At 70.9% G+C, this 21,047-nt stretch overlaps 1 protein-coding gene across 2 annotated transcripts in view; it reads left to right on the top strand.

Annotated features, from left to right (window-relative positions):
* Positions 1 to 21,047, top strand: part of DNMT3A (DNA methyltransferase 3 alpha) — a 31,066-nt gene that overhangs the window by 3,798 nt on the left and 6,221 nt on the right. Inside the window, exons 2-12 of one of the 2 annotated variants that reach the window (XM_072926204.1) lie at positions 271 to 437; positions 5,857 to 5,961; positions 8,607 to 8,928; positions 11,890 to 11,936; positions 13,660 to 13,806; positions 17,622 to 17,837; positions 19,016 to 19,174; positions 19,307 to 19,414; positions 20,174 to 20,330; positions 20,503 to 20,655; positions 20,890 to 20,934. In XM_072926204.1, coding sequence (XP_072782305.1) covers positions 369 to 437; positions 5,857 to 5,961; positions 8,607 to 8,928; positions 11,890 to 11,936; positions 13,660 to 13,806; positions 17,622 to 17,837; positions 19,016 to 19,174; positions 19,307 to 19,414; positions 20,174 to 20,330; positions 20,503 to 20,655; positions 20,890 to 20,934 — 1,528 coding nt within the window. In that variant the 5' untranslated portion in view covers positions 271 to 368. Of the gene's footprint in view, positions 1 to 270; positions 438 to 5,856; positions 5,962 to 8,573; positions 8,929 to 11,889; positions 11,937 to 13,659; positions 13,807 to 17,621; positions 17,838 to 19,015; positions 19,175 to 19,306; positions 19,415 to 20,173; positions 20,331 to 20,502; positions 20,656 to 20,889; positions 20,935 to 21,047 lie in introns of both variants that reach the window. The other variant, XM_072926203.1, reaches the window with a different exon arrangement.

Below are 21,047 nucleotides of genomic sequence, written 5' to 3'. Positions count from 1 at the left end.
CCCACAGCATGAACCCCTCACCCCTTACCCCTCACCCACACCGTGCACCCATCATCTCCCACCCCTCGCCCCCACCGTGCTCCCCGTGCCCCGGGGCCGGGGCCGGGGCGGGCCGGGGCTCGGGCACCGGCGGGGCGATGTCGGGCAGAGCCCGGCGCGGCGAGTCAAGGCTGAGGCACGTTAATAATTGCCGGGGCCGGGGCTGGGGCCGGGCCGGGGGCGGCGGGGCGGGAGCATCCCCTGAGCCCCGTCCTTCTCCGCTTCCCGCAGGGCCAGGAGGATCCCGGCAGCGGCGGGGGACGGCTCCCGGACCCCTCCCGGGCGCGGCGGGCTCCGCTCGGGTGCTGAAGCGGCCGGCCGGCCCCACCATGCCGTCCGGAGGGAGCCTGGAGGCCGGCAGCCCCGCGCCCAGCCGCGAGGCGCTGGACACGCACAAGGTACGGCCCCGGTACCGGCACCGGCCCCGGTGCTGCCCGGAACGGGCGGGGAACGGGCGGGAACGGAGCCCGGCGGGATTAGCGCGGATTGAGCTATTCCCGGCGCCGGGGAGTGGCCGGGGACACTGACCTGCTGTCACCTCCCGGCTGCGGGCAGGGTGGCGGTGTCCCCAGGAGGGGTGTCCCCCAGGATGGGGTGTCCCCCAGGAGGGGTGTCCCCCAGGAGGGGGTGTCCCCCAGGATGGGGTGTCCCCAGGAGGGGTGTCCCCCAAGAGGGGGTGTCCCCAAGAGGGGGTGTCCCCAGGATGGGGTGTCCCCCAGGATGGGGTGTCCCCAGGAGGGGGTGTCCCCCAGGAGGGGGTGTCCCCAGGATGGGGTGTCCCCAGGAGGGGGTGTCCCCCAAGAGGGGGTGTCCCCAGGAGGGGGTGTCCCCCAGGAGGGGTGTCCCCCAGGAGGGGGTGTCCCCCGGAGGGGTGTCCCCAGGAGGGGTGTCCCCAGGAGGGGGTGTTCCCCAGGAGGGGGTGTCCCCCAGGAGGGGGCGTCCCTCAGGATGGGGTGTCCCCCAGGAGGGGGTGTCCCCAGGAGGGGGTGTCCCCTAGGATGGGGCATGTCCCCCAGGATGGGGTGTCCCCCAGGTGCGGGTGTCCCCAGGATGGGGTGTCCCCAGGAGGGGTGTCCCCCAGGATGGGGCATGTCCTGGCCCTGGAGCTGTGCTGGGTTCATGCCCTGTGCTGGGTCTGTAACCTCGTGCCAGCCCTGCTCCCCCCTCGGGGGGTCCTGCCTGTTCGGGGGTCCCTGCACCTCCAGGCTCGGGGGGACACCCCAGCCATGCACACGCTGGGCCGGGGGCCGCTCCCAGTGCCAGGGCTGGCAAAGCTTTGCCCTCCTGTGGGGCGGCGTGTCCGGCAGCGCAGGGCAGGGCTGGGCAAGGCGTGGGCACCGGGGCTGCGGCCAGCTGGACACCGCCCTGCTGCGGGCACTGCCAGCTCGGGGTCATCCCGGTTCCTGCTGGCCGGCTGGGTACACTGCTCTCGCCTGTCAGTGCCCCGTCCTCCGGCCATTGCCCCGGCGGATGGAGGTCCTGGCCGGTGTGTCCCCTGGGATGTGGCCGTGTGTGCACTGGGATGTGCCCGTGTGTCCATTGGGATGTGCCCGTGTGCCCCTTTGGATGTGCCCGTGTATCCACTGGGATGTGCCCGTGTATCCATTGGGATGTGCCCGTGTGTCCATTGGGATGTGCCCGTGTGTCCACTGGGATGTGCCCGTGTGTCCATTGGGATGTGTCCGTGTGTCCATTGGGATGTGCCCGTGTGTCCACTGGGATGTGTCCATTGGAAAGTGCCCGTGTGCCCCCCGGGATGTGCCCGTGTGTCCACTGGGATGTGCCCGTGTGTCCATTGGGATGTGCCCGTGTGTCCCCTGGGATGTGCCCGTGTGTCCATTGGGATGTGCCCGTGTGTCCCCCGGGATGTGCCCGTGTGTCCATTGGGATGTGTCCGTGTGTCCGCTGGGATGTGCCCGTTTGTCCATTGGGATGTGTCCGTGTGTCCGCTGGGATGTGCCCGTGTGTCCATTGGGATGTGCCCGTGTGTCCCCCGGGATGTGCCCGTGTGTCCATTGGGATGTGTCCGTGTGTCCGCTGGGATGTGCCCGTTTGTCCATTGGGATGTGTCCGTGTGTCCGCTGGGATGTGCCCGTGTGCCCATTGGGATGTGCCCGTGTGTCCGCTGGGATGTGCCCGTGTGCCCATTGGGATGTGCCCGTGTGCCCCCCGGGATGTGCCCGTGTGCCCATTGGGATGTGCCCGTGTGTCCGCTGGGATGTGCCCGTGTGCCCATTGGGATGTGCCCGTGTATCCATTGGGATGTGCCCGTGTGTCCATTGGGATGTGCCCGTGTGTCCCCCGGGATGTGCCCGTGTGTCCATTGGGATGTGTCCGTGTGTCCGCTGGGATGTGCCCGTGTGCCCATTGGGATGTGCCCGTGTGTCCATTGGGATGTGCCCGTGTGTCCATTGGGATGTGCCCGTGTGCCCCCCGGGATGTGCCTGGCACGTTCCTGGCCCAGCTGGGGCACGGATACCCGGGCCGGGTTGGTCTGGCCCGGCAGCGTTGCCAGCAGGAGCCAGGAGCGGGGTGGGTGCGCAGTGCCCGTGATTTGGGGCGGTTCTGGGGGTACACAGGGCAGAGCCGGGGCAGTGCCCGGTACTCCCGGGACTCCCGGTACTCCCGGTACTCCCAGGAGCGGGCCAGACCCGGCAGTGCCCGGTACTCCCGGGAGCGGGTCGGGCCAGGCAGTGCCCGGTACTGCCGGTACTCCCAGGAGCGGGCCGGGCCGGGCAGTGCCCGCTGCACCCCAGTACTCCCGGTAATCCCAGTACTCCCGGTTCTCCCGGTAATCCCGGTACTCCAGGTTCTCCCGGGCCGGGCCGGGCAGTGCCCGCTGCAGCCCGGTACTCCCGGTACTCCCGGTACTCCCGGTACTCCCGGTACTCCCGGGAGCGGGCCGGGCCGGGCAGTGCCCGGTACTCCCGGTACTCCCGGTACTCCCGGCACTCCCGGGAGCGGGCCAGGCCAGGCAGTGCCCGTTACTCCCGGTACTCCCGGTACTCCCGGGAGAGGGCCGGGCCGGGCAGTGCCCGGTACTCCCCGGTACTCCCGGTACTCCCGGGAGCAGACCGGTCCGGGCAGTGCCCCCCCGCTGGCAGCGGCGCTCTGCCGGGCGCTGTCCCGGGCTGACCCCGCGGGATGCGGCGTCCCTCCCCCGCGGCCACGCGCCGAGGTCACGGTGCCGGGGCGGCCGCTGCCCGCGGGTCGGGGCCGGTGCCGGCGGCTCCCGGTGCCGGCGGCTCCCCGCCCCGCTGCCCGCCGGGCACGTCTCCGCAGCGGGGCGGCCCCGGGGCGGCGGAGCGGGGCCGGTTCTGCGTCACGCCGCGGCTCACCGCCGTCCCCCCGGGCCGTTGCTTGGCACCGGGGACGTGCCGGAGCCCCGCGCTCCGGGGTGACGGATGCCGGTGACGCAGCTCCCGGCGGGGTGCGTGCTGGCGGGGTGCGGTACCGGCCCCGCTGCCAGCCCGGGGGGCAGAGACCCCCGGAGCCCTCTGCCAGCCCTGCTGCTGCCCGGCCGTACCCCCACGCCTGCCCTGCTTTTGGGGTGCTGCCGTGCCCACGGGAGGGTTCCTGTCCTGGCAGGTGTGGGAGCATCTCTCGTCCCACAGCAGGGACCCTGCTGTCCCCCCACCGAGCCAGCTCTGTCCCCCCAGCTTCTCACCCTGCAGTCCCCCTGCCTCGCTGGCACCCACTGGGCACTCCCCAGCTGCATCCCCTCCTGGCCGTGGCGGGCCTGGTGCACATGGCACCCCCAAATCCTTCATGTGCATCTACTAAATGCTGCCAGGACCTGGATGCTTTGAACTGTGGCGAGGGACAACTGGCTGGGGCTGTGCCAGCAGCCAGGGCAGCACTGGGGCTGTGCCAGCAGCCGGGGTGGCACTGGGGTAAAGGGGCAGGTGCCAGGGCAGAACGGGGACAAAGGGACAGGTGCCAGGGTAGCACTGGGGCAAAGGGACAGGTGCCAGGGTAGCACTGGGGCAAAGGGACAGGTGCCAGGGCAGCACTGGGGCAAAGGGACAGGTGCCAGGACAGCACGGGGGCAAAGGGACAAGTGCCAGGGCAGCACTGGGGCAAAGGGACAGGGACCAGGGCAGCACGGGGGCAAAGGGACAGGTGCCAGGGCAGCACGGGGGCAAAGGGACAGGTGCCAGGGCAGCACGGGGGCAAAGGGACAGGTGCCAGGGTCTCCTCGGGGCAAAGGGACAGGTGCCAGGGTAACATGGGGGCAAAGGGACAGGTGCCAGGGTCTCCTCGGGGCAAAGGGACAGGTGCCAGGGTAGCTCGGGGGCAAAGGGACAGGTGCCAGGGTAGCACTGGGGCAAAGGCACAGGTGCCAGGGTAGCTCAGGGGCAAAGGGACAGGTGCCAGGGTAGCACTGGGGCAAAGGGACAAGTGCCAGGGCAGCACTGGGGCAAAGGCACAGGTGCCAGGGTAGCTCAGGGGCAAAGGGACAGGTGCCAGGGTAGCACTGGGGCAAAGGGACAAGTGCCAGGGCAGCACTGGGGCAAAGGCACAGGTGCCAGGGTCTCCTCGGGGCTGGCCTGCACCCCTGGGCTCCGTGGTGCTGCCCTGGCATTGCAGCACAGCCGGGCACAGGGAGCCTGTGGGGCAGGGACCCCCAGAACCCCGCTCAGGGACTTCTGCGCCAGGATGGTGGTGCTGGGTCTGGGATCCTGACGTCATCCTTGGACCTGTCCCAAAACGCTCCAGCAGGATGCCATGGGGAGCGGGGCCCGGCCCTGGCAGAGCCCCTGAGTGCTGTGGTGTGTCCTGCCCTCATTCAGCACTGGGCATGCCAGCAGGTGCCAGGGCTGGGGGGTCCTTGTAGGGCTGGGGGGTCTGTGCAGGGGGCTGGAGGCTGCCCGGCCCCACAAGCAGGCGAGTGGGTTTGGGACAAGCACGGCTCTGGAGGGACACCATGGGCCTGGGGACAGACCTACACGTGGCTCCCGTGGCAGGAGAGACGGGGCACAGGGCATGCAGCTGAGCCTGGGGCGGGTGGCACAGAGGGAGCTGGTCTGGGGACCACGGCCATGGTGGGACGCAGCGTGTCCCAGTGCCGCGGGATCTCGGTGCTGACCCGGGGGACGTTCAGCTGCGGCTCGGGGGGCGCGGGCAGGGCTGCGGCTGCAGCTGGATGCCGGCGCTGTCTGGCTGCCAGCCCCGTCCCCTCCCTGGCCTCTCCCTCGCCAGCCCCCCACCGGCCTCTCCTCCTTCCCCGCTCCCCCTCCGCGGCCTCTTCCTGCCTGGCTGCTGCGCCGGGATCTTCTGCGGCTCAGGTGAAGCCGACCCCGCGCCGTGTCCACCGTGTGCCCCGCGGTGCCGCGACCCCCGAGCGGGGACAGGAGCCCCGAGCGGGGACAGGGCCCCCGGCACGGGCGCAGGTTCATTTCCCGGAGCCGCCGCCATGCTGGCACATGCGTGCTGCCCGCACCGGGGCTGGGCCGTGGCACCGGGACGGGGCACGGGGCACCGCCAGCTGCTCCTGGGCATGGCGGGGTCCCCAAAGCGGGCAGTGCCCGCCCCGAGGGTACCTGGCTCCTGCTGCCGGCCTCGTCCCCAGGGGCCGTCCCACACGGCCCTTGCTGCGCTCTGGTGGGTGGCAGCGGTGGGTGCGTGTCCTGAGCCGGCCGTGGGGGTCACCCGGGCCTGTGCCACAGCCTGAGAGTGGCAGCAGCCACTGCCGCCCTTCTCGGTGTCCTGGTGCTGCTAGCCCGGCCGTGCCACCATGCTCCCACCGGGAGCAGAGCCGTGCCCGGCCCCGGCTGCCGGCGGTGTGACCATCCCGTGTGTGTGTCCGGCTCGCAGGGGGAAGAGGAGCCCGAGGAGACCCCGAGCAAGGAGGAGAAGCAGGAGCCGGGGACGCCCATGAGGAAAGCCGGGCGGCCCGGGAGGAAGCGCAAGCATGCCCAGGTGAGCTGGGGGCAGGTGGGGGCGGTGGGTATCCCCCTGGGTCTGTCCGGCTCTGGTGGCAGAGCTCAGGGCCAGGCTGGGGGCAGTGGGTGTCCCCGTGGGGCTGTCAGGCTCTGGGGGCAGAGCTCGGTGCCAGGGCCAGGCTGGGGGCAGTGGGTGTCCCCACTGTCCGGCTCTGGTGGCAGAGCTCAGCTCCAGGGCCAGGTGGGAGCAGTGGGTGTCCCCATGGGACTGTCCGGCTCTGGTGGCAGAGCTCCTGCTGTGCCACGGGCTGGCCTGGCTGCCCGGTGTGCCCCCGAGAGCAGTCGGTGGGGCTGTCCCTCCCCTCCTGGCCCTCTGAGCCCTCCCGTGCCCGGTGGCACCGTCGTGCTCCGTGTGGCTCCGCTCGAGGCCCCGCCGTGGCTGGGAGCCCAGTCCCCTCCCTGGGGTCGCTGGGCCTGGGGGGCAGAGCCCCCGAGCCTCTGAGGGCCCCCTGGCTCCTGCCCACGGGCCGTGCCCACCCAGCACTCCGGGGCACCGTGCCCACCAGGGTCAGCCGAGAGTCACGGGTGCTGTGCTGGGACAGGTCCCCAGGGGCTGGGGACACTCATGGCTCGTCCCTTCCCGGCCCTGCTGTGTCCCAGTGCCGCTGGGCAGCCGCCTCCTTGTGGGGTTGCTCCTTGCTGCCACAAATTCGGGGTGGCTGCAGGAGCAGGTTCCTCTGATGCTGAAGGGGGAAGGTGCCCTTGGTCCCCAGGCTCGGACGGTGTCCCCAGTCCTCATTCCCACAGGAGGGGACAGAGGGGTGACAGACAGGCCCAGGACGATGAGTGGGCCAGGCAATGAGCAGAGCCGGGGGACAAACAGAGCTGAGGCACCTTCACCCTTAGGAGGTCACAAATCCCTTCTGGAAAGGTTTCTGGCAGCCCAAAGGCCTCCTCCTGTGCTGGTGCCAGAGCAGGTGCCAGAGCAGGTGCCAGAGCAGGAGCCAGTGCTGGTGCCGGTGCTGGAGCTGGTTCTGGTGCCAGTGCCGGTGCCAGAGCAGGTGCCAGAGCTGGTGCCAGAGCTGGAGCTGGTGCTGGAGCCGGTGCCAGTGCCAGAGCAGGTGCCAGAGCAGGTCCTGGTGCCAGAGCAGGTGCCAGAGCTGGCCCTTTGGCCAGCAGCGCCCAGTGCCAAGAGAGAGCAGAGCTGTCATGGCCAGCCCCAGGCACTGCCAGGGAAGCCCCTGTGGACGTGAGCTACTAAAAATACCGTCCCTGAGGGGAGCCCGCCGTGCCAGGGGCACCGGAGCAGGCTGAGGGGAGCTGGCACACGCCACGGGCACCAGGCTGGCCCCGTGGGCACGGCCAGGGCTCCCCAGCACCCGTGCCCAGGGTCCTGGTGGGCAGGCGTGTGGCAGAGGGGGCCTGGGCACGGTGTGAGAGGGGGAGCTGGCAGGAGGCTGGCCGGGCACAGCCCTGTGGGGACGGGTGTCACGGTGTGGGTGAGCTGTGCCAGGCTGTGCCAGGCCCGGGTGGGTGGGCAGGAAGGTCCAGAGCGGCCCTTGGCGGGGATGGGGACATGGGGACGGGCACGGGGACAGGCCGGGGTGCCACGAGTGCCCGGCACCCCACACCGGCCGAGCCCCAGGGTCTGTCCCAGCGAGGGGCTGGGCTGAGCCCCACAGCCCCCCTGAACCCCACAGCCCCCCTGAACCCCACAGCCCCCCAAATCCCATAGCCCTTAAATCCCACAGCCCCCCCTGAGCCCCACAGCCCCCCACACCCCACAGCCCCCCTGAATCCCACAGCCCCCCTGAGCACCACAGCCCCCAAATCCCACAGCCCCCCAAATCCCCCAGCCCCCCTGAACCCCACAGCCCCCCTGAGCCCCACAGCCCCCCAAACCCCACAGCCTCCCCAAATCCCACAGCTCCCCAAACCCCACAGCCCCCCAAATCCCACAGCCCCCCAAATCCCCCAGCCCCCCTGAACCCCACAGCCCCCCTGAACCCCACAGCCCCCCAAATCCCACAGCCCCCCAAATCCCACAGCCCCCCCTGAGCCCCACAGCCCCCCACACCCCACAGCCCCCCTGAACCCTGGTGTGGGACTGTCCTGGTCTGGGTCTGTCCTGGTGTGGGACCGTCCTGGTGTGGGACCATCCTGGTGTGGGACTGTCCTGGTGTGGGACTGTCCTGGTTTAGGACCTGTGCCCAGGTGTCACTGTGTGCCCGGGTGTCACCCTGTGCCCGGGTGTCACTCTGGTCCTGAGGGTGCGGTGACATTGTGTCGTGGTCTGAGGGTGTTGCTGTAGTGTCCTGGTCCTGAGGCCATGGAAATGTGTCCTGGTGGGTGAGGATGTCACACACACCTGTGTGTTCTGGTCCTGAGTGCCACAGTGGATTGTCAGGGTGACACAGCAGCGTGTCCTGGTCCCAAGGGTGTCACATCCGTGTGTCCTGGCCCTGCGGCCGCTGTCACACCGTGTCCTGGTCCCAAGGGTGTCACATCCGTGTGTCCTGGCCCTGAGGCCGCTGTCACACCGTGTCCCGGTGCCGAGGGTCCCCTGGCACAGCAGCAGCTGTCACACGCGGGATGCAGGAGGTGGCAGCGGCACTTTCGGGGGTGACACGCCGCTGTCCCCGCTGCCAGCACCGACCGCAGCCCTTCCCCTCCCGGCAGCAGGCGGAGAGCAGCGACACCCCCAAGGACAGCGCGGCCGTCCCCAAGTGCCCCCCGCCCTGCCCGGAGGCCAGTCCCGCCGAGCCGCTGCCCAACGGGGACGTGGAGGGGGACGCGGAGGAGGCCGCGGCCAGCCCCAAGGGCGGCCGGCCCGAGGAGGACGAGAGCGAGAGCCTGGCGGACGGGGAGAGCGGCCGGGCGCTGGAGAACGGCCGCTGCACCCCCAAGGAGGGCCTGGACGCCCCGGGAGAGGAGGGCGAGCTGGCCCCGTCCGACCCCCAGAAGAAACGCGGCAGGAGGAAACTCCTGGAGGCCACAGAGAAAAGTAAGAGTCAGCCCTGGGGGCTCCCCGCTCCGGGGACCCCCAGGGACCCCCAGGGACCCCTGAACCCCAGGGACCCCTGAACCCCAGTGACCCCTGAGCCCCCAGAGACTCCCAGCCCCCAGGGACCCCTGACCTCTGGAGAGTCCTGACCCCCAGAGACCCCCAGCTCTGGACCCCAGCCCCCAGGGACCCCTGACCCTAGAGACCCCCAGCCCCCAGAAACCCCCAGACCCCAGGGACCCCTGACCCCCCAGAGACTCCCAGCCCCCAGGGACCCCTGACCTCTGGAGAGTCCTGAGCCCCAGAGACCCCCAGCTCTGGACCCCAGACCCCAGGGACCCCTGACCTGCCAGAGACTTCCAGCCCCCAGGGACCCCTGAGCCCTGGAGAGCCCTGACCCCCAGAGACCCCCAGCTCTGGACCCCCAGCCCCCAGAGACCCCTGACCCTAGAGACCCCCAGCCCCCAGAGACCCCTGATTCCAGAGACCCCCAGCCCCCAGAGACCCCCAGCCCCCAGGGACCCCTGACCCCCCAGGGACCCCCAGCGCTGCTGTCCTGCTCCATGAGGGTTCTGGGTTGGGCAGCACTGGCACAGGAGGAGGAGGAGGAGAAGGAGGAGGAGGAGGAGGAGGAAGGGCTGAGCCCCTCTCTGCCATGTGGGATTTGGGGTGGGGGCGCAGTTCCCACGTGCTCATCCTGTGCCCCATCATCGCCTTTCCTGCCAGCAGGAACAGGGGTTGGGCTCCTTGTGCTCGGTGCCCCGTGGTGCCAGCACACCCCTGTCCGCCTGTGCCACCTCCCTGGCACCTGTGCCACCTCCCTGTCTGCCTGTGCCACTTCCCTGGCACCTGTGCCACCTCCCTGGCACCTGTGCCACCTCCCTGGCACCTGTACCCGTGCTGGGGGCGTGGGGGCCACGGTGCCCAGGAGCCGCTGGCCTCGGGAAGCAGGCAGGGCAAGGGGCCAGCGAGTCCAGCACGGGTGAGCCCGGCCCGGGTGAGCCCAGTCCCGGTGAGCCCGGCCCCGGTGAGCCCAGCCCCGGTGAGCCCGGCCCGGGTGAGCCCAGTCCCGGTGAGCCCGGCCCGGGTGAGCCCAGCCCCGGTGAGCCCAGTCCCGGTGAGCCCAGTCCCGGTGAGCCCAGCCCCGGTGAGCCCGGCCCGGGTGAGCCCAGCCCCATGTGCCCAGCACTCCTGGGGTGCCCGGGGACAGGAGCGGAGGGCACAGCACAGGCTGGACCCTGGATGGTCCCACTGGACCCCGGATGGTCCCTCTGGACCCCGAAAGGTCCCACTGGACCCCAGATGGTCCCTCTGGACCCTGGATGGTCCCTCTGGACCCCGGACGGTCCCTCTGGACCCCGGGACAGCCTCTCAGCCTTCCCAGCTCTGGCTCTTGGGCCCTCCTGACCGGAGTCATCACAGAGACTGAGCGGCCGAGGCAGTGCTGAGCAGGGAGGGATGGATGGACAGGGGAGCTGGGATGGAGCTGGCAGAGGCAGGGGCAGGGATGGCAGAGGCAGGGATGGAACAGGCAGAGGCAGGGATGGATCTGGCAGAGGCAGAGGCAGAGGCAGGGGCAGAGCTGGCAGAGGCAGAGGCGGGCACGGCGGGATGCATGCATGCATGCATGAGCCGCACGCTGCAGCCGCTGCCGCAGTCACGAGGCGCAGCCGCGGGAGCCGCAGCCGCGGCGGGGGCAGCGGGGAGCACCGGGGCCCCGGGCAGCCCGAGGCGGCCGGACCCGGACCCGGCGGGGGCAGCGGGGAGCACCGGGGGCCCGGGCAGCCCGAGGCGGCCGGACCCAGCGGGGGCAGCGGGGAGCACCGGGGGCCCGGGCAGCCCGAGGCGGCCGGACCCGGACCCGGACCCGGCTGTGGCTGCGGGGACGGCCGGGTGTGCTGTCCCAGGGGCCGGGGCAGCTCCCTCCATCCCTGCATCCCTGCATCCCTGCATCCCTCCCACATGGAGCCATTTCCAGCCCTCCGGCCATGCCCCGGGGTCACCGGCACCTTCCAGCTCCGGGCTCGGCTCCTGCCGGACCCTCCCCGGCCACCACTTCAGTCGGTGGCCCCCAGCCTCACCAGTCCCGGTGACAGAGGGGACCAGTCTCACCAGTCCCGGTGACAGAGGGGACCAGCATCTCAGAACAGAACAGGCCAGGCCCCCTCTCCCGTGCCTCAGTTTCCCCGCTGAGATCCCTGCGGATGAGGATGGGGTGCCTGGGCACACTCTGCTCCCCGGTGTCCCAGTGTCCTGCAGCGTGCCACACTGTGCTGCCACGTCCCCCCCTTGTTCCCCCATGTCCCCTGGTGTCCCCCGGCACTCAGAGCAGAGCTCGGGCTGCTCTCCTCCTCAGGGATCCCCGTGTGCTGGGTGCCATCCTGGTGCCCAACGGGCCGGGGCCACCCCAGGGTCTGTGCCAGGCTGCGGCCAGTGCTGAGGGGTGCCAGGCTCTGGCAGGAGCCCCCCGTGCACCCAGCAGCGCCCCGTTTCCCCGGCCGCCGCGCTGCCCCGGCGCTTCTCGGCCCCAAAGCCGCGGGGTTATTTTTAGCCGCTTTCCTGGCAGCGCCTCGGCAGAGCTGCGGCGCGGATGTGCCGAGAGCACAGGAAGCAGCGGGGCTGCGCCGCTTCCCCCGCCCCTGGGGGGGTCACTGCCCCGGACCCCCAAACCCGGCCGGGCCACGAGCGGCGGCCGCGCCCACCCGGGAGCAGCGCCCACCCGGGAGCGCCCGGGACCGGCACCGGGTGGGCACCGGGCGGGCTGGGGGGCTCTGGACGGGCTGGGGGGGATCCAAACGGGCTGGGGGGGATCCAGACAGGCTGGGGGGGCTCCGGACGGGCTGGGGGACCCCCGTCTTCCCTGTGGAATCCCAGAGGGCCCCGTCTCCCCCGTGGGTTCCGGGTGGGCCCCGTCGCCCCGCGCCCACGCCGGCTGACGGCCGCTCTCTGTTCCGTCTGCAGGCAAGGACGAGAAGGAGGAAAACAACTTCGACACCCTGAAAATGGAGGCAAGTACGGCCTGGGGCTGGATCCTGCAAGGCTGTGCCTGGGAGATGGGCACAGCACAGCCCAGGAGATGGGAACAGCACTCCCCAGGAGATGGGCACAGCCCCACAGCCACCCCAGGAGATAGGAACCGCCCCACAGCCACCCCAGGAGATGGGCACAGCACTCCCCAGGAGATAGGAACAGGCCCACAGCCACCCCAGGAGAGGGGCACAGCCCCACAGCCACCCCAGGAGATGGGCACAGCCCCACAGCCACCCCAGGAGATGGGAACAGCCCCACAGCCACCCTGGGAGATGGAAACAACCCCACAGCCACCCCAGGAGATGGGCACAGCACTCCCCAGGAGATAGGAACAGCCCCACAGCCACCCCAGGAGACGGGCACAGCCCCACAGCCACCCCAGGAGACGGGCACAGCCCCACAGCCACCCCAGGAGATGGGCACAGCCCCACGGCCACCTCAGGAGATGGGCACAGAACTTCCCCGGGAGATAGGACCAGCCCCACAGCCACACCAGGAGATGGGCACAGCCCCACAGCCACCCCAGGAGATGGGAACAGCACTCCCCAGGAGATGGGAACAGCCCCACAGCCACCCCAGGAGACAGGAACAGCCCCACAGCCACCCCAGGAGATGGGCACAGCACTCCCCAGGAGATAGGAACAGCCCCACAGCCCCCCTGGGAGATGGGCACGGCCCCACAGCCACCCCAGGACATGGGCACGGCCCCACAGCCACCCCAGGAGATAGGAACAGCCCCACAGCCACCCTGGGAGATGGGCACAGCACTCCCCAGGAGATGGAAACAGCCCCACAGCCACCCCAGGAGATGGGCACAGCCCCACAGCCACCCCAGGAAACGGGCACGGTCCCACAGCCCCCCACAGCCCCCTCGTGCCCACAGGCACCATCTCTCCCTCTCCCTGGGCACCAGTGGCCGTGGGGGAGCAGCAGGGCCCACGTCCCCACAGGATGGGGGTCCTGGGCTCCCACGCCACGCCACAGGCAGGCAGCAGGCAGCACGTGCTGCCGTGCTGGGAGCCATGGGGCACCAGGATGTGCCGGGTCAGTGACAGTGACCCCCTCCAGCCCTGTGGGGGTGGCACCTGCCCAGGCTGAGCCCTCGCCTCCCCTCCTTCCCTCCGTGCTCTGGGCACAGCGTGTAGGTTCTGCTCTGGGGCAGATCCGTGCCTGGACAGTGCCGGGGGTGCCCACCAAGTGCAGCTGGGTGTGCTCTGATGCCATGGCTGGTTTGGGCTGGAAGGGACCTCGGAGTTCATCCATGGGCAGGGACACCTTCCACTAGAACAGGCTGCTCCAAGCCACATCCAGGGGCAGCCACAGCGCCTCTGGGCACCCTGTGCCAGGGCATCGCCGCCCCACAGGGAAGAACTTCACCCCAGTTCCAAACCCTGCCCGCCAGCTCCTGCTGCCCACATGAGCCCAGGCTGGCAGTGCCCCCCTTGCCCGTCTCCCCACGCAGCCCCGGGCAGCTGTGCCGTGCCCTGTGCTGTCCCCACGGCCGTGTGGCGTGTCCCTGACCCCGCCTGTCTCCCCACGCAGCTCCGGGCAGCTGTGCCGTGCCCTGTGCCGTCCCCACGGCGGTGTGGCGTGTCCCTGACCCTGCCTGTCTCCCCATGCAGCCCTGGGCAGCTGTGCCGTGCCCTGTGCTGTCCCCACAGCGGTGTGGCGTGTCCCTGACCCCGCTGTCTGTCCTGGCAGGGCTCGCGCGGGCGGCTCCGCGGCGGGCTGGGCTGGGAGTCGAGCCTGCGGCAGCGGCCCATGCAGCGGCACACCTTCCAGGCCGGGGACCCCTACTACATCAGCAAGAGGAAGCGGGACGAGTGGCTGGCACGCTGGAAGCGGGAGGTGAGGGCACCAGCCGCGGCGGGGTGGGCACCGCGTGGCACCGAGCCCCGAGGCTGCCGCGGCACCGGCGGCTCAGAGCCCGGCCCGGGCTGGCCGGGCACTCTGGGGACGGTCAGTGCACTCGGGGGACGGTTGGTACACACGGGGGACAGTCGGTGCACTCCGGGGACGGTCGGTGCACTCAGGGGATGGTCGGTGCACTGAGGGGACAGTCGGTGCACTCAGGGCTCGGGTGACTGTGCGATCACGGACTGTGACTGTACCGGCGTGGCCGTGCCTGGGGCTGGTGGAATGCTGCTCCGTGCTGCTGGTGGCACCTGAGCCTGGCACCACGGCTCCGTGCTCCTGGCCCCTGTGCCCCCGGGCCGCCCTTCTCCCGCGGGATGTGCCGGGGAACCGGTGTGTGAGGAGCCTGGCACGGGCACGGGGCGGCCGCGGTGCCGGGGCCGCCCGTGGGCAGCAGGGACAGGGACTCTGTGGGTGCCCCGGGGTCCCCGGGCACAGCCCCCCTGTCCTGCCCCATCTCAGACTGGAGCCCCCGGGCACCGGCAGGTTCCTCCCGGCGGGGCTCCCCACACCGTGAGGGTCCCCAGGGCCGTCGCTGGGCACTCCTGGGCCGTGGTTTTGGGGAGCAGAGCTGGCTGCTGCCCAGGGGCCGTTCACAGCTGTCCCCTGCCCTGGCCGCTGCTGGGCTCGGCCCCTCTGTGCCACCCACCGCCCTGTCCCACCCTGGGGACACTCCCCACCCTCTGTCTCTGCCGGGGTCACCGACCCTGCCGCCCTGGGCACAGGGACAGCCCAGCCCCGCCGGCCTGCCCTCCTCTTCCTCAGCCCTCAGCCTCTGAGGGGGCAGCTGGCCTGGGACAGGGACAGCCAGGGGCAGTGGGGACAGTGCAGTGACACAGGGACAGGGACAGCCAGGGTCAGTGGGGACAGTGCAGTGACACGGACACAGGGACAGCAAGGGTCAGTGGGGACAGTGCAGTGACATTGACACAGGGACAGGGACAGCCAGGGTCAGTGGGGACAGTGCAGTGACACAGGGACAGGGACAGGGACAGCCAGGGTCAGTGGGGACAGTGCAGTGACACAGATGCAGGGACAGGGACAGCCAGGGTCAGTGGGGACAGTGCAGTGACACAGACACGGGGACAGGGACAGCCAGGGTCAGTGGGGACAGTGCAGTGACACAGGGACAGGGACAGCCAGGGGCAGTGGGGTCAGTGCAGTGACACAGGGACAGGGACATCCAGGGCAGGCGCTGTCCCTCTCATGTCCACGCTGGGACCCCCCACCCTGTGCCAGCTGTGGAGATGGGGATGGAGATGGGGCCGTGGGGTTGGGATGGAGGGGATGGGGAGAGGGATGAAGGAGGGAATGGGATGGGGATGGGGCAGGAAAATGGGTCGGGATGGGATGGAATGGAGAGGGGATGGAATGGGGATGGGGATGGGGATGGGATGGGATGGAGAGGGGATACAAGAAAGATGGGGATGAGGGTGGAGGTGGGGCAAGGACAGGGAATGGGGATGGAATCGGGATGGGGATGGGGATGGAATGGGGATGGAATGGGGATGGGATGGGGATGGGGGTGAGGATGGAATGGGGGTGGGATGGGATGGGGATGGGGATGGTGATGGAATGGGGGTGGGATGGGGATGGAATGGGGATGAGGATGGAGGTGGGGGTGGACAGAGCTGCCAGAGCTGCGTGGCCCCAGGGCAGGGATCGCTGGGGACAATTGTCCAGCGGGGATATCCAGACGATGTCCCTTAACGACCGGCGATGGGACATTTCCTGTCCCCCGGGCAGAGCGGCGGGGCCAGCACTGGGGGGGGGGGGACACGGGGTCCTGCTGTGACCCTGCCCCGGGACACTCGGGGTGTCACCTACCGCGTGTCCTTTGGCCCGGGGCCACTCGTGTCCCCAAACAACCCGGGTCCTCAAAGCCCGAGCCGGGCTGGAGGGAGCGGGGTGTCCCTGCTGTCACCCCATTGTCACCCGGGGGCACACGGGGGGGTCCCGGGGACCCCGGGGACACCGGGACACCGGGACACCGGGGCTGGCAGGGCAGGCGGGGGCAGGGCCCGGCCCGGGGTGCAGGGAGCGTGTCCCGTCCGTACCGGGCCGAACCGGGACAGCGGGCTGGGGCCAGCCCCGCACCAGTGACCGCACTGGGCTGAACTGGGCAGTGTGACCATAAACCAGTGACCGCACTGGGCTGAACTGGGCAGTGTGAGGATAAACCAGTGACCGTACTGGGCTGAACTGGGCAGTGTGACCAGAGACCAGTGACCGTACTGGGCTGAACTGGGCAGTGTCACCAGAGACCGGGGTCGGTACCGGGCACTGTGCCCGCACACCGGGGTCGGTACCGGGCTGAACCGGGCACTGTGCCCGCACGCCGGGGTCGGTACCGGGCACCGTGCCCGCACACCGGGGTCGGTACCGGGCAGTGTGCCCGCACACCAGGGTCGGTACCGGGCAGTGTGACTGCAGACCATTGTCGGTACCGGGCACCGTGCCCGCACACCGGGTCCATCCCGCCGGCCCGTCCCCAGCCGGTGGCACGGGCACACCGGTGCGGGGGGCGGGGGCGGCTCCAGCCGTGCGGGGCGAGGCCCCCGGGGCGCCGCCGCCCCCGCCCCGTCCCGGCGCTCCGCACAAAGGCCGCGGGGCCGCGGCCCCGGGACAAAAGGCGGCGGAGCGGCCCCGCGGCGCGAGGCGCGGCACGGACCGGAGCGGAGCGCGGCCGCGGGCCCGTGAGTACCGGGAGGGACGGGCCGGGACCGGGGCACCGGCGGGACGGCGGGGCTGGGCTGAGCAGCACCGGGACGGACCGGGACTGGGGCCAGACCGGCAGGACACCGGGCAAGCGGAGCGCTCCGTTCCGTGCGGTTCCGTTCGGTTCCGTGCCGGGAGTCCGCTGGGCTCCGTTCGGTTCTGCTCGGAACCGCTCGGTTCTGCTCGGGACCGCTGGGATCCGTCCCGGTGGCCGCTCGGCTGTGTTCGTTCTTCTGGGCTCCGCTGGGCTCTGTTCGGTTCGTGTCGAACCTCTCGGTTCTGCCCGGTGCCGTCGGTTCCGCGTGTTCGGTTCGGGCCCGGCCCGGGCGCCGTTCGGGTCCCTTCGGCTCCTGTCGGTCGGGCCGATCGCGCTCGGGTGGTTTCGGTTCCGTTCGGTCCCACTCGGGCCCGCTCGGTCGGTCCCCCCGCGGTTCCGGTCCGGCCCGGTCTCCCCCCCCCCCCCCCGGGCCCACCGCAGCCAACCAGCGGGGCCGGGCGGCACCACGTGACCCGGAGCCCAGACAAAGGGCCGCCGGGCTGACCCGCACCGGCCCGGCCGGCTCCGCGCGTTCCGGCTCCGCGCGTTCCGCCCCGGCCGGGCCCGGCGCTCCCCGCGGGTACGGCACCGGCACCGGGACCGGCAGCAGCGCGGGGAGATCCGGGGGGGCTCGAGCGGCGCGACCCGGACACGGTGGCATGGACGGGGATGAGCACAGAGAGCAGCGGGATGCGCTCGGGGGGTCACGGCGTGAGAGCGGAGATCCCGGGATAAACAAACACCGGGATAAACACCGGGATAAACAAACACCGGGAGGGGAGGGCCGGCTGGGGGAAACTGAGGCATGAGTGCGGAGATCCTGGCATGGCTCCGGGATGAATCCCGGGGCAGGAGGGGGGTCAGCTGGGGGAAACTGAGGCACGGGGCCTGGCCGGTGCCGTGTCCCCGGGACCCGGTGCCGTGTCCCCGCGGGTCGGTGCCGTGTCCCCGCGGCCCGTGCCTGTCCCCACGCCCCGGTGCCGTGTCCCCGCAGGCGGAGAAGAAGGCCAAGGTGATCGCCGTGATGAACGTGGTGGAGGAGCCGGCGCGGGCCGAGGCGCAGAAGGAGGAGGAGGCCAGCCCCCCGCCCGGGCCGCAGCAGCCCACCGACCCCGCCTCGCCCAGCGTGGCCACCACGCCCGAGCCCGCCGTGGCCGAGGCGGGCGACAAGAACGCCTCCAAGTCGGCCGACGACGAGCCCGAGTACGAGGTGAGGAGCGGGGCCGGTCCCGGTGCGGAGCCCCCCACGCTCCCGGAGCCCCCGGGCACCGGCAGGTTCCTCCCGGCGGGGCTCCCCACACCGTGAGGGTCCCCAGGGCCGTCGCTGGGCTCTCCTGGGCCGTGGTTTTGGGGAGCAGAGCTGGCTGCTGGCCCAGGGGCCGTTCACAGCTGTCCCCTGCCCTGGCCGCTGCTGGGCTCGGCCCCTCTGTGCCACCCACCGCCCTGTCCCGCCCTGGGGACACTCCCCACCCTCTGTCCCTGCTGGGGACACCGACCCTGCCACCCTGGGCACAGGGACAGCCCAGCCCCGCCGGCCTGCCCTCCTCTTCCTCACCCCTCAGCCTCTGAGGGGGCAGCTGGCCTGGGACAGGGACAGCCAGGGTCAGTGGGGACAGTGCAGTGACACAGGGACAGGGACAGCCAGGGTCAGTGGGGACAGTGCAGTGACACAGGGACAGGGACAGCCAGGGTCAGTGGGGTCAGTGCAGTGACACAGGGACAGGGACAGGGACAGCCAGGGTCAGTGGGGTCAGTGCAGTGACACAGACATGGGGACAGGGACAGCCAGGGTCAGTGGGATCAGTGCAGTGACACAGGGACAGGGACAGGGACAGCCAGGGTCAGTGGGGACAGTGCAGTGACACAGGGACAGGGACAGGGACAGCCAGGGTCAGTGGGGACAGTGCAGTGACACAGGGACAGGGACAGGGACAGGCAGGGTCAGTGGGGACAGTGCAGTGACACAGGGACAGGGACAGCCAGGGTCAGTGCAGGCACAGGGACACCCAACATCAGTTCAGTGACATGGATACAAGGACAGGGACACTCAGGGACAGGGACACTCAGGGTCAGTGCAGTGACAGGGACATGGGGACACGGACAGCCAGGGTCAGTGGGGTCAGTGCAGTGACAGGGACATGGGGACAGGGACATCCAGGGCAGGCGCTGTCCCTCTCATGTCCACACTGGGACCCCCCACCCTGTGCCAGCTGTGGAGATGGGGATGGAGATGGGACTGTGGGGTTGGGATGGGATTGGGATGGGGATGGGATGGAATGGAGAGGGGATGAGGATACAAAAACACAGGGATGAGGGTGGGGCAAGGACAGGGAATGGGATGGGGATGGGATGGGGTGGGATGGGACGAGCCCCCCGCGCTCCCCGCAGGACGGGCGCGGCTTTGGCATCGGCGAGCTGGTGTGGGGCAAGCTGCGCGGCTTCTCCTGGTGGCCCGGGCGCATCGTGTCCTGGTGGATGACCGGCCGCAGCCGCGCCGCCGAGGGCACGCGCTGGGTGATGTGGTTCGGCGACGGCAAGTTCTCGGTGGTAAGGGCGGGCACGCCCCGAGCCGCGGGCACGGCCCCGAGCCGCGGGCACGGCCCCGAGCCGCGGGCACGCCCCGAGCCGCGGGCACGGCGGGCGCCCCGCGGTGTCCCCACGGCCGCCTCCCGTCCCCAGGTGTGCGTGGAGAAGCTGCTGCCCCTGAGCTCCTTCGCCAGCGCCTTCCACCAGGCCACCTACAACAAGCAGCCCATGTACCGCAAGGCCATCTACGAGGTGCTGCAGGTGAGGGACGCTGCTGAGCCAGGGGACACTGCCGAGCTCTGGGGACACTGCCAAGCCCTGGGGGTGACACTGCCGAGCCCTGGGGAGGGGACACTGCTGAGCCCTGGGGACACTGCTGAGCCCTGGGGACACTGCCGAGCCCTGGGGGACACTGCTGAGCTCTGGGGATGATACTGCCGAGCCCAGGGGACACTGCCGAGCCCGTGGGGGACACTGCCGAGCCCTGGGGACACTGCTGAACCCTGGGGGTGACACTGCCGAGCCCTGGGGGCACTGCTGAGCCCTGGGATGACACTGCCGAGCCCGTGGGGGACACTGCCGAGCCCGTGGGGGACACTGCCGAGCCCTGGGGGTGTCACTGCCGAGCCCTGGGGGTGACACTGCCGAGCCTGGGGTGACACCAGGGGTGACACTGCTGAGCTGTGGGGGACACTGCCAATCCGAGGGGACAGCCCGGGGCACTGGCTCCTCTGTGGAAGCAGCAGCTGCCTCTCCACCCTGCCAGGAGCCGGCCCTGCCTCCCCTCTGCCCCACCCGGAGGTCTCTTGAGGGGCACGGAGGTGTGGGGGACCCCCTAAGGATGAGTGTGGTGTGCTCTGAGGAGGCTTTGGGGTGTCGGCTGTCCCAGCCTGGGGGGGATCCTGCCTCTGGGGGTCTCTTGTGGGTGTTGGTGCCCCCGAGGCTGGGCAGTGCAGGAGCAGCCGGGGGGCAGAGGCTGGGGGGACACTCTGTGGGGTGGGTGACACCTGCACCCCACAGGTGGCCAGCAGCCGGGCCGGGAAGATCTTCCCCGCGTGCCCCGAGAACGACGAGACGGACACGTCCAAGGTGGTGGAGATCCAGAACAAGCAGATGATCGAGTGGGCCCTGGGCGGCTTCCAGCCCTCGGGCCCCAAGGGGCTGGAGCCCCCCGAAGGTCAGCGGGGTCGGCGGCTGGGGACGCTCCCCGGGGGTTTGGGGGGACGCTGGCCATCAGCTCGGGTGGCACGGGCCCGGCAGGGGGGTCCCGGGGGGCTGGGACCGTGCTGGGGGATGTGACCCGACGGGGGGACACCGCTGATGGCAGCGCTGACCCCCCGGTCCCGCAGAGGAGCGGAACCCCTACAAAGAAGTTTACACGGAGATGTGGGTCGAGCCCGAAGCAGCCGCCTACGCACCGCCCCCACCCGCCAAAAAACCCCGGAAAAGCACAACCCAGGAGAAGCCCAAGGTCAAGGAGATCATCGACGAGCGCACCCGAGGTACCGGGGCTGCTACCGGGGCTGGGCGGGCCCCGTGCCCGCGGGGACCGGGGCTGGGCGGGTACCGGGGCTGGGCGGGGACCGGGGCTGGGCGGGCCCCGTGCCCACCGCTCCTCCCTTGGGGGGACAAGAGCTGCCCCAGGCCGGGCCCCCTTCTGCCCCAGGTCCCCCCTGGCGGGGTCCCTCCCTGTGCCCCCCAGCTGGGTCGCCCCCCTGACCGCCCTGTTCCCCCAGAGCGGCTGGTGTACGAGGTGCGGCAGAAGTGCAGGAACATCGAGGGTGAGTGCGGGGCTGGGGGACAGGCTGGGGCTGTCCCTGCCTGCCTGGGCATCTCAGGGCACAGGGGCACACAGGGCGGTGGGGCTTGTCCCACCCCTCAGCCTGGCTGGCAG

The sequence above is a fragment of the Taeniopygia guttata genome, chromosome 3, assembly GCF_048771995.1.
Source record: "Taeniopygia guttata chromosome 3, bTaeGut7.mat, whole genome shotgun sequence".
Taxonomy (NCBI): Eukaryota; Metazoa; Chordata; class Aves; order Passeriformes; family Estrildidae; genus Taeniopygia; species Taeniopygia guttata.
The sequence above is the reverse complement of the archived record's forward strand: the minus strand, read 5'-3'. Positions and strand labels throughout refer to the sequence as shown.